Source organism: Macaca nemestrina, chromosome 4 (assembly GCF_043159975.1).
Source record: "Macaca nemestrina isolate mMacNem1 chromosome 4, mMacNem.hap1, whole genome shotgun sequence".
Taxonomy (NCBI): domain Eukaryota; kingdom Metazoa; phylum Chordata; class Mammalia; order Primates; family Cercopithecidae; genus Macaca; species Macaca nemestrina.
This window is the reverse complement of record NC_092128.1, coordinates 35,372,337-35,385,461: the sequence shown is the minus strand read 5'-3', so window position 1 is coordinate 35,385,461 and position 13,125 is coordinate 35,372,337. Positions and strand designations below refer to the sequence as shown.

Here is a 13,125-nt window from a genome sequence, read left to right as displayed (position 1 = left end):
GCTAGACAAGACAAAATTTAGGTCAAGAAATGCTAACCAATTCAAGACAGAAAACAGTGTTTTGTTCAAGTTCCATAATGCAATCTGATACTGCTGAAATTGAACTTTGCTAAATACTTTTTTTTTTTATCTTAAGGTAGATTTTTTGTGGTTGTTAAACTTCAAGTTTTTAGAAATGCCCCAATACACAAATATCTGATTAGACTGAAACCACCTATAAACTACAATCCATTATGTTTTACTCAAAATAATTGTGTGCTATTCTTATCTTGACTTGTCCATCTTGATGGTGCGCATGGCCAATTTAGAGTTACACTGGACTTGGGTAATAGTAAACACTGTATCAACAGTTAACACAATCTGTGATGCTTTTCTTTTTTTGGAAAAACCTATGGCAGATGCACCTGGAGACAAATTTTTCAATAGGCTCCTCACGGCACTGGAGGATGCCACGTATTACATACAGAAGTAAAGGCGGTAGCTGCAAAGCATGTTCCCTAACATATTCATAACAGTGTACTATACCTTTCCCAGAGGCTTCCTTAGAAAGCAAAGTTTTGTTTTGTTTTTTAATCCATGAATAAATGACCAAGAGATTATAAAGAATGCTGTGTTTTGGAGGTGAGACGTGACAATGTCAACAAATGTGGAAAGTAAAATTTCCCAACATTTCCATAAAGGTTTCTCTAGTGTACTATAAGTAAGACTTATCTCTATACTTGTCCTTTAGGAACTCTGTTTCTAAAACAAGAGTTATCTTGGGAATCCCCTTTGTTCATTAGATAAAAATGATGTGACAGAAACAATTCTTAGGCATATTTCACTTCTCTTTAAAAAATTCTTTTAAAAGTCTAATATATTCTTAAGTGTTCACATTTGCACAACAGAAACAACTTTTATTTAACAGAATGTATTACTCTTGAAATGGTTGTTAAATTTGGCCAAAGCTCTTAAGTAATTTTGTAGCATCCTACACTCTGAATTCCGCAACTCAGTTTAATCTTCAGACACCCACTTGTTCCAGTCAGTGAAACAGAAAATTCTATTTATCAAAAACACAGTTTCCTGTTTAAAATGAGCACCCTCTTTGATATCATTTATTAAAAGCTACTTATGTCCCATTACAAGCTGCTATATTTGGCATTTATTGAAACTACCAGTAAACTCCAATATCATTATGATTTAGAAAACTTCAACATTTTTGGTATGTGGCAGAGTTCCAAACAGTTTGACCTTGCAATGTGAATGCTCTGTAAACCACAGCAGTGGCTTCTAGGGGAGCTGCTGAGCAGCTGTCATGTTTCCCAACAGAACAGGGTGTAACATTCTTCTGCTTACCATGTTTATTTAATGGCACACTCTAACTCTCAGGGCATGCAGTCTGCTGAAAACATCAACCATTATCATTGATTGCTGTGTACCCTTCGCTATACAGTTAAAAAACATTTAAACCTATTTGACTCTTTTGACAAAAAATAAAACACATTATTTTATACTATTTGGGTCAAATTAATTTTATTATGCTCCATGATGAATTGCCACCAGTGCAACATCCTATTCACTATACATTTCAAAAAAAGAATTCACATACTAAACAAAATTTCAGTTGTTTGAAAATGAAATGATTGAAAGTCTTTATGAATCTCATACATACAATATGTGGCTAGCTGAAATTGTCTATCACGTAGCATTTAGATATAAAAAGCCTCATGCTAGTTTGTTAAATGCAAAGGCTACCAGACGACCATTTAGCTGGAGAATATACAGGAGGCTTTCAGACAACGCACAGGTATAGTGCTGCTCACAGTGCAGGATGGTAGAGGACTGAAACATGCAACCTTACGCCTTACTTGGTAAAGCAGATTTAGTCTTCATGCCTGGACTGAACTCCACAGCTGCTGTGTTTCAACCGATAGTAATTTAGACTTTTTGCAACAACAACCAATGTCTTTTTTTCTTTAAGAAAAAAAGAGTAAACCAATTACCTTTGGCAAATTATATGTCCATTTTACATGTTTAAAATTGTGCTTCGAATTCAAAGAATGGATACTCTCTGCTGAGAGAAGCTCCTGATAAATATTTATTACCACCAAAGTTAGCTGGAAAATCTAGGATTTATTGGCCAAAAGTCTTTTAAGAGAGATCTTAAACTGGCCTTACCCTGAAGACATTTCTAGGAAATTTAAAATGTTTTTTATATTGTCAAAAAGAAAAAAAATATTTTAATTAACATTACTTGAAATAAGTATAATATCCCATTTAACTTTTGTACAAATTCCTGATTTTATTGGTTAGTAGTTGTCCAGCCTCATCTGCACCAGATTCACTGAGCTCAAGCCACAATAAAAATGATAGTAAGTAGAAAAAGGTTTCTAGCAGCAGAGGGCACTGTTGTTGCAAGAAACAAAAAGTCTAGAATCTTTCCCATGTGCTTAAATTACTCTTGCAAGAAAGATAACATTCTTTGAATAACTTAACTGTTTTACTGCACCACTTACTGCTTTCAGCAACAAAACCTTTTAAATTATTTCTTATGATAACTAGATGCATGATCACTAGAGATTATGTAATAAATGGTTAAAATTCAAGCCATATCTTGCAGGTCCAGCCTGTCAAGATCTGCCAATACTAGATTTTGGTCGGTACAATTCTAGATAGCGTAATTTTTAGTTGGATATTGTGACTATAGTAATGAAATACATTTGGAACTACATTATGCATATGACTCAATGTGAGAAAAATATGTGTCTGTATTTAAATCAGATAATTTTCTACCTAAAATTTAAAGTAGGTAGGTATGACAATTAGCATTATAAATATGAAACAACCACCTTTAGGCAGATTAGTGTACTGTAGAGAGGCAAAGAAACCCTACTTTTAACACACCATTTAGTATGCATAACAAATGTGCAGGTTGTAAAGTTTTATCTTTAAAAAAAAATCTATCATTCAGTTATGTGTTTCAAGAAATTTGACATTGGGACCACCAATCTTAAGAAAAATGTAACCCTTCACATGCTATTTGACAAAAACCCTCAAAAATTATCAAAATAAATGCATGTTAGGTTCTGTGCTTTGATGCATATCTTTGCCAACTAGATTAGATTTTTATGGTTGGTATTTCTGAATACCTCAATCCACACAAAGTGCAAAATAAAAATGCTAAAATTCCACAGTATTTTAGTACTATTCTGATTTGTACAGTATTTTTAACCAATTATTGGAGTAATCATATTATTTCAGTTCATGTAGAATGAAAACTACTCCCTAAATCCCCCAAACTCCAACTTAAATTTTGTTTCAGAGTAATACCAAAAAAATTTTCACAAATTTGGCCAAAAAGAGCCTGCCACATTTGCTACAGCATAAAAATAACCTCAGTCAATAACAAGTATGTAAGGGCTCCTTATGATCCCAGTCTGCAAATACCACTCCTATACCAATAACAGGCAGTATTGCTGTAAGAGGTGTGTTACTCATCTTCCCCACTAGTATCTCTGTAGTGATTTTACGTAGAGCATATTGCTAAAATTTGAGAAACTGCATCGGTGTAGTGATATCTACAGAACTGTGCAATGTATCAGCTTCAACATTCATATGTAGTGTTGTATTCAAAATAAAGGGGCTAAAGAAACTAAGGTTTGCATCACTTAAAAAAGAATGTAGTGCTATACTAGATTTTTTTTTTTAAGAAAATTTAGGTACAGAAAAAGTAGGGTATGAAAATAGTGTTTTCCTTCTGGCATTATAAGTAAATTACATTAAGGTTTTTGTCAGTCTCACATATAGTATTTAAACTCCCTTGTTGATGGAATGAAAAATATTCACAAATCAAGTGAGCATCCTGGTGTAAACTTGCACACAATAACAGGGAGTAGCTTTGTAGAGGATTACGACAAACCTTTACAGATTAAATGAGGTATTGCACAGATTAAAAAAAAGCAAAAAAGGCAACAAAAATATACAGCAAATTGGTAGAACATTTACATGATAATTTTACAGAATCCACAGACAGAAAGTAGAGTTTAGTATTTCACCTTAAAAATATATATATATATATATAATATATAGATCAGTCTTCCCACTCATCATCATCCTCAAAATCTTCTTCATCATCTTCATCTTCATCTTCATCTAGAATAATCGAGACAATTAAAACATATGCATAAATAAAATGACATTACATAATTCTTGGGTGGTTTCTCCAATTATTTAACTCCTGAAACACAGATAATGTAACTCCCAGAAGAATCCAGTTACTAAAACAGTTTAAAGTGAATCTAAAGAAAAATATTTATAGAGTATGATAGTAAACTAAAGATTAAAACAGGGCTCAGAAGACAACGGTTCTAGTTCCTTAACATCTATGTGACAAATTTCAACCTGTTAATGTATAAAATCACATCTGGGTTGACCTGTCACAAATCCAACTGCCTTCTTGTACTCTTCACGTGGATTCTCAAACTCAAAACTTCTAACTTTTATTTCCTTCCCCAATCTTCTTTTCCTGCTCCATCCTGGTCTGCTCCATTTCAATAAATGGCATCACCATCCTGTCACATCATCAGGCCAAAAACCTAGAAATTATTACTACTTCCTCCTTTTTCACGATCCAATTATCAACCCTGCTCTTTTTCACCTCTTTCACTGCTACTCTCCACACCACCATCACATCCTGCCTGGATTATTGTAACTCTAGAGTCTATCTGACTCAGAGCAAATGGAGTGATATTATTTAAATTCCAAGTTTAAAAAATATGTTGCTACCCTTCTTAAAGTCCTCCTGTGGCTACCACTGCTATTTGAATGACGTCTGACGTTATCTCCCTCCACAAGATCCTACATGATTTGCCCAGATATAGTCTCTCCCTCTCCCCAAACTTTTCTCATAATGCACTCTCCATTCAAGTCACTCTCTCTAGTAAGATGGTTTCCTTTCTGTCCCTTAAACTTACCAATCTTATTCTGGCTTTAGAACTTCTGCAGTAGCTATTTCTTTTGCTAAACTGAATCTTTTCATCATTTAGGAACCATTCAAAAACTACTTCCTCAGAGAGGCCTTTCCTGACCATCATATGTAAAGTACAGCCCTTCCCCACAATCAGTAACTGCCTATCCCATTTTATTTTCCTCATATCACTTACTAACATCTAAAATTATTATACTTTATCTATTAAGTTCCATGACAGCGGGTACCTTGCCTATCTTATTTTTCACTGTATCCTCAACACCAAAACAGCGCTACGCATCAGTTGTTCAATAAATATTTGTTGAAGGAATATTTAGATGTCATCAGATTTTATAAGCATACTTCTATATTATACTGACTTTCCATATTTAACCTCTTTATATACCTATATAAAAAATATGTATAAATATATATGCTATATATAAATATATATACATTTATATATCTATACATACAGGACCCATGAAGGCCAAGTATATAAAGTGAGACAGTAGCTGAGTAATTGTACTTGGTAATGATAAAGAGCCAGTAAGACTGTGTGACATATGTGTGGGTTACATGTACAGAACACAGAACCATCTTTTTCTTCTATTTTTCTCCATATAAAATTGATTGTGTGAAGGTAGTATTTGAAGTAGTACTGGAGTTGTAGTATTAGAACTTGAATAACAGAAGCCTGAGAGAGGCAACGTTATTTTCTCTTAGCCCTAAACTAAGTTGTTACTTTTACAACAATAATTATTATTTATTTATTTAAGTCTGATGGTCAGCTCTAAATTGTTACAGAATTTATTTGGAAAGGAGTTCAACTGACTTCATGTTAATTTTTGTGTTTACTTTCTAGCAAGGGAAATAATTTGCTACTAGCTTATGCTAGACATGCTTCACAAAATTTATCTGGATGAAAAGCATCAAAGACACCCAACTATGCTGGCATTACAGAGTGACAAAAGACAGAAACTTATCAGTATCTATGGTGAAGAGGAAGATGTAGCTAATAATTCCATCATAAGGTACTACCACAGAAATACTAATGGTTAAAAGAAATGGGTCTGAAAATAAGTAAAAACCATCCTATATTTTCATTATATTAGCATGACTATTATATATTATTTAAAAAAAAAAAAAAAAAAACGTATTGTAGGGAAATAATTAGCAGAACTCACAGATACCAGCATAGAATAAATGCATTTTCAGAATCATGTATCTCACAGAAGCCTTACATTTCTTATGAATGAATGAAGACCTTTCTTTATCTCTTCCTAGCAAACAACCTCTAAACAAAAGCTTGAGATTTTTAATCTCATTCCTGTGACATGACTATGACATAAAAAATTCAGGCAGTTTACCTCATCTGTGAGGATTAGGGCTAAGAATTTAGGCAATTTTCACTGTTTTTAGAGTTTGCTAAAGAAGACTATACCATAGATATAACCTTAACTTTAAATACCATGTGTCTACGTATATCCTACTGACGTGTAATTTAACAATTCAGACCTCTCCTGTGACTTCCAGACTCATAACCAAATGCCTACTCCAGATCTATAGTTGAATTAACAGGTATCTCAAATTTAATATGTAAAACCAAACTCCTAATCTTCCCTTTCAAACTTTTTCTTCCTAAGTCTTTCCCCTTTCCAGTTGTTCAAGTCAAAAACCTTGGAGTTATCTTGCACTCTTATTTTTCTTCAACTTTCATTTTCAAACCATCAGCAAACCCAGTGATCTCCACATTCAAAATATAACTAATATTTAACCACTTCTCATTGGTGCTATAAACCTGGTTCAAGTCTCCATGATCTCTTGCTTGGATCATTACTATACCTGTGCTAAAAACCCTCCAATGGCTTCCCATCACATTCAGAATAAAAGCTAGTGTACTTCAAGGGGTCTCCAATGACTTCTTGTATTTCATTCCTTACTATTCTTTCCCTCCCTCTCTTGCAAGCTCCCTGATCTCCTCATTGTTTCTCAACCTAACAGCCTTTTATTTTCTGTTCTTTCCATCGGATACACTTTCCCTAGTTTTCTACATGGTTCACTTCCTGAACTGCTGGTCTTTTCTTAAATGTCACCTCAGTTAGGCTTTATCGTCCCTTATCATTCTTTATCATTTCAAAATGAACCTCTCTCTCTCTCTCAACAGCCTGCTCCCTATTTCCCTTTTCTGTTAGACTTTTGTCCTTAGTTCATGTCACCATTTAACATACTATACATTTTTCTAGTTTGTTTACTGCTTGTCTCTCTCTCTCTCATTAGACCTAATGCATGTCGATGAAGGAAGGGACTTTTGTTGTTTTGTCAAAATTTTATTACTATTCCACAATAAATATTTATCTCTATCTCTGTAATGGAACAAATATGCCTATTTAAGGAAAATAAACATTGCTCAAGGATCTTAAGACATGCACATCCTTACAGAGAAACAAAAGGAAGATAACATTTATTGAGCACCTACCATGTGCTAGGCAATCTGCTGATTAGTGATATACTATTTAATTCTCACATCTATATGCTTTGTGAATTCTCTGAATGTAACAAACAAGAAACTGAGGCTCAGAGATTAAATAAATCTAAGAAGAAGAAAGGTGTGTTTCTAGCACATTATGTTAGAGAAGCTATTTAGCAAACCTTAACCACTCCAATCAGCAAAACTCATATTCTTGTCCTTTCTTTAAAGCAATATTCATTTATATGGTGGTATGTATATGTTTAACAATAACCTCAGAATAGGTACTGGTTTATTCAAATCAACCTTTTAGAAAATGATAAAGGTTTAAAAAAGGTCAGTATTCTTTAGCAAACTCTAGAAACAGTAAAAATTACTTAAAATTCTTAGTCCTAATCCTCACAGATGAGGTAAATAGCCCGATTTATTATTATTATTTTTATTAATATTTAATTAATTTTTTTTTTTTTGAGACGAAGTTTTGCTCTTGTTGCCCAGGCTGGAGTGCAATGGTGCGATCCTGGCTCATCGTGACCTCCACCTCCTGGGTTCAAGTGATTCTCCTGCCTCAGACTCCCGAGTAGCTGGAATTACAGGCATGTGCCACCACGCCGGCTAATTTTTTTGTATTTTTAGTAGAGACGGAATTTCTCCATGTTGGCTGGGCTGGTCTCGAACTCCCAACCTCAGGTGATCCACCCGTCTCGGCCTCCCAAACTGCTGGGATTACAGGCATGAGTCACTGCACCCGGCCCTGAATCTTTTATGTCACAGTAATAAGATCCAAAAATCTCAAGCTTTGTTTAGAGGTTGTTTGCTAGGAAGTCTATCAGCATTTCCTGATAATAGGAAACAAAACGGTCAATATTCCCAAAGCTGTTCTTTCAATTTATGGCTATGGCTGTGGTGGTGTTGCACTGGTAAGTCTCAGACTAGTCACAGAGGCAACAACTTTTTAAAATACACCCTAGAGCCCATATCAGTAGTTACTCAATTAGCAGAGAGAAAGCTAGCAAAGACAGTCATAAAATAAAAATAACAGAATGTCATTCAAATTTATTAAACACACACACACTCTGTCTCACTCTCTCTCTCTACCTGAAGAATGAATGGCTTTGCTCCTTTTCTGCATCACTTCCATTAATGCACCCACAATTCCTGAAGTGGGTGCAGGTGTTGGTGGTGTAGACTCTGGGCCATCAGACACCTTGGAAAAGAAAGTTAGCAATACTCAGTAATAAATCTTTAGCAAAGAATCTTTGTCTCCAGAAAGTCCTACTTTCTTAGAATGACTTATTATCGTAAAAGACAAAAAAGATATTAAACTGGCAAGTCCAGGACAAGATTAATTAAATTAACAAGAAACAAACTGCTGCCTTAAAGATATTATTCAAAAATATTTCCTTTCCATCTTAATGTATAAGCCAACAATACATTTCTAAATCTATGTTTATATTCAGATAACAAACCCTCTCCTGAATAGTACTTGCTGGGTTACTTCTGTTTATTCCAGCACACACAGACTTAGACGATCAACTTTAAAGCTATTATCAAGGGACTTCAAGTTATAAACAGAGGGTAATATTTAGACTCAAGTTGTTATGTGGGAAGCACACTGAAGATATTGAAAAACAACTGTAGAAACTTATGTTTGCCTACAAAAATTCAGCTTTACACCTTTATGTTATATTTATACCTTCAAAATGAACCTCTTTTCTCATAGTATATAATTTCTTTTTAAGGAGATGAGTTGAACAACTTTCAAAATGTACCTGCCTCACTAGGCAAGTAACAATCCCTAACTGAAGTACTTCCATCTGTGCCAAAGTGCATTCAGGAAAAAAAAAAAAATTATCACTAAAGATGAAACAGCACAGCTGTACTAAATATTACTTATGTTTTAATACATATATATATATAAAATACATATATTTTTGAAATTCTTAATCATTTCCCAAAGACAATTATTTTATTAAGACAAACTTCCCATTTTTGATCTGTATAATTCTTCCTCTAATGCTTTTTCTTCCTGGAGTAAACACCTTTTTTAAAAAAAATTCACAGCGGTTCCCCCTAAGATACAGATTCATTCCTTAGTATTTTGGCTTTAAACATTATGTATTAATTATTTCCAGTATAGAAGTACCACAAATGAAAAAAGATAACACAGAGTTTCAGAGCTTTGTATTTCTGTACAAGGCTCTCAGAGGTACAACAGCAGTAGGGACATTTAGACTAAACCTTTAAGCAATGTGATAATGTAAAGCAGAGAGCACAAAGCAGAAGTGAGCACACTGTCATCAAACACATTTTTTGAAGTGCTTACTTGAACAAGGTACTATTTGAGGTACTGAAACCATGCAATTCAAAATATATGTGAGTATTGAATACTTCCTACTAGCTCTGTAAAGTAAATCCATGGTTTTATGTTAATCATATTCATCACAGAATAAACTGATGATTTACTCAAAAAATTTAAAGAAACACAGCCATAGAAATTTCAACCACAAAATGGTCTTTTTTAAAAAAATAACAAACTCAGATTACATGTATAACATGCCAATAGTTCACTGACTATGCACTCTATGATTGCAATAAATGCAATCAAAAGGAAAGTGATTATTTAGGATAAAAATGGCCCCCATTCAACACTTAGAATAGAAAATATTTTTCTTTCTAAAAGGTACTTACACATCAATTAACGGGTTTTTCTTTTTGGAAAGAAAGGGAGCGTTGGGATGAGAGAAAGTTATGGAGAAAGTAAATAGAAAATTTAACTCTAACTTTTTAAAATAAATGAGGATACAACTTTATTCATTAAAAATTTAAAATCACCTTATTATAGCTAAATGAGAGAAAGAAACAAAAGTTGGTTTGTGAAAAGGAAATAGAAAAGGGAAAACAAAAAGGTAGGTTAGGAGTGGGAGTTACGGGAATGAGAGTGACACAGGAACTAGCAGAGATTCCAAGGCAAAAGCTGGGCTGTGGTCATTTTGACATTAATTCTCCCCACTAAACACTCTTTAAAGTTCTTCAACTGCTTCTGACAGATCTTTAATCTGATCTAAACGGGGAAAGAGAATAGAGATGATTGCTCACAGGTTTAAGTGTCATCCTGAATACATATAAAGAAAAGAGTTAGATATATTTTAAAGATCAGAGTCTTCTTAAATCTATGCTAATGTTTACACGTTTTCATTCAATTAGTTGTGCTTCCTATCTATTACTCTCCTTTTAGACAAAGTTTCTGAGATCTAGAAAGCTACTTTAATTCCTATACTGGGAAATAATTTTCAATTAAAACATCCTCTGTCGTCTCCGTTTACTTCACAGAAAAAAAACCTATCATCCATGACCTGCCTGAAGTCCTGGAGAACGTGTTATAAAAGGCTCCAAAAGACGTATGTAAATGTAGACAGGTCAGACTCAAGGATAGGAGTAAGCAAACTACAGCCCATGGGCCAAATCGAGTCTGTTCTTGTATTTTTTTTTTTAAACTATCTAAAAACTAAGCTTGATTTTTACATTTTTAAATGGCTGATAGAAAATAAGAGTATTTTTGATATGTGAAAGTTATATAAAATTCAAATTTCAGTGTCCAAATACAGTTTTATAGAACACGAGCATGACCATTCATTTATGTATTGTCTGTAGTGCTTCTGTGGTAAAACAGCAGAGCTGAGTGGTCACAAGAGGCCATATTGCCTATATAAGCCTAAAATTTTACTACCTGATCCTTTATGGAAAAATGTTTGCTTAACTCTAAGATTAAATGACCTGTAAGATTAAATGATTACCTCATCCAAATCAGATAATCCTAAATTTATTTGCCATCACTGTCAGAAATTCTATTACAACTCTTTCAATTTTTTTGAGTCTGATTCTCTACTAATCTAAATTTTAGAACATGAAAACTCTGGAACATGATTTAATTTTCATAAAGCTACTGGTTTAGATTTCCTAAGGAAATTGGTTTCAAGTAGGGCTATTTTTAATTCTCATAGCTTAATAAGGATTTTTCTTTAAAGTGTCTTTTATTTGAAAGTAAAGTCTAGAACAAGGAATTGCAAACATACTGTAAAATTCCATTCATATGAAGTTCTAGAACAGGTAAAACTAATCTACGGTGATTAGATCAGTGATTGTTTATGGAAAAATTAACTGGGAAGAGGTATGCAAAACCTTCGGGGTGACAGAAATGCCCTACATTTGCATATAGAGATAGGGGTTACATGGCTATAGAGATGTATCAAAGCTGAATTAAAACTTGTGCATGTCATTGCATGTAAAAGTATTTTTAAATTTATAGGGTTAAGAATGAATTAGCAAGAGAAAAAAAAGAACGAATACACTTTTCAAAAATGTCTTTCAATAAATTATTTTAAAATTTCATCATGATAGAGGATCTAAAATGAAAAAAAAAAAGCTTACTTACAGACTTTAGTTGGATACCCTGTCGTATCTGGTCTAACAGTGCATCTCGTCCAGAGCAGGACACTGGCCGACTGTTCTGCTCCACTTTTTTTAGCTGAGCACCCTCTCTAATTTGATCTAAAAGAGCTGCTTTGTTTCCTGCAGTAGTTGGAACCTGATGGTCCCCGTCAGAAGGCAGGCCAGTGGGGGGCGGTGGCCCAGGTGGAGGCGGAGGTGGAGGCGGTGGGGGTGGTGCCACTGGCCCTACCCCCAACACAGATGGAGGTGGTGGTGGAGGCCCTGAAGGTGCTGAGGAGGGAAGGGCTGGAGGTGGAGGAGGGTACATCCTATTTGGCGGTGGTGGAGGGACTGCTACACTTGGCCTGGAAGGAGGCGGTGGTGGAGGTGCAGCTGTGGGAGCTCTTGAAGGTGGTGGGGGAGGAGCGCCTCTTCCCCTGGCAGGAGGAGGAGGAGGACCTGAGTTGTGTGGAGGGGGAGGAGGAGGAGGTGGCCCTCCCCTTGATGGTGGTGGAGGTGGTGGTGCTGAAATGCAAACAAAAAAACAGAAGGCATGCTTTTTTCTTTTCATAAACATCATATTGAAAAGTAATTCATTTTAACATGTATAAAAATCAAATATCAAAAAAAGGCCTCATCTTTGCATTTTATTTTACAAAGATACCTGAGCACAGATGATATCTCACAAATTTTTTTGAGAATTGTCAGCCTAAAGATCACTTTCTTATTGGTTCTTAAAAAAATATGAGCTAAAACAGAATAGTTCACTTTTTAGGAATTAGTACAGTTCCGAAAGTAAGGGGAATAAATTTCTACTTTACAAAATAATAACAAAATATACCAATGAAATTAAACATTTTGTTAAATAGCATTATTTTACATTTTAATAAAAATAAATGAATACCTTCCCTCTTTAAAAAAGAATCAAGTACACTTATTTTTTAAAAATAAAATCAATTCACATTCAGAATTACAGTGTAGTATAGCTTAACAGAATTCATTCACATTAATCTGCGCTAAAGCCCAAATATAATGCTTTCCTTTGAAAATGTAAGCCTTTGTCATCTAATTTACATTTGTACTTTCATAGTATAATGTCTGTATCTCTAAAAATAGTCTACAATTCTAGTAATGGCATTATGGGAGGCTGGTTGCTTCGCTGAAATGCTCAATTACTTATTCCAGAGATATAAACTAACGGGTTATTAACAAATTAACTGAGAATTTCTATACACTGCAAAATTGAAGTTATTAACAAAAATTACTATTATTCTAG

The 13,125-nt window shown here is 34.2% G+C and overlaps 1 protein-coding gene across 1 annotated transcript in view; it reads right to left on the bottom strand.

Annotated features, from left to right (window-relative positions):
- Positions 1 to 4,042: 4,042 nt before the first annotated feature.
- The window catches only part of LOC105475007 (WASP like actin nucleation promoting factor), a 63,906-nt gene continuing 54,823 nt past the window's right edge, over positions 4,043 to 13,125 (bottom strand). The window contains exons 9-11 of the mRNA XM_011729964.3: positions 11,854 to 12,374; positions 8,517 to 8,625; positions 4,043 to 4,134 (exon numbers count right to left, since the gene is read on the bottom strand). Of these exons, the coding sequence (XP_011728266.1) occupies positions 4,073 to 4,134; positions 8,517 to 8,625; positions 11,854 to 12,374 (692 nt within the window). The 3' untranslated portion in view covers positions 4,043 to 4,072. The remainder of the gene's footprint in view (positions 4,135 to 8,516; positions 8,626 to 11,853; positions 12,375 to 13,125) is intronic.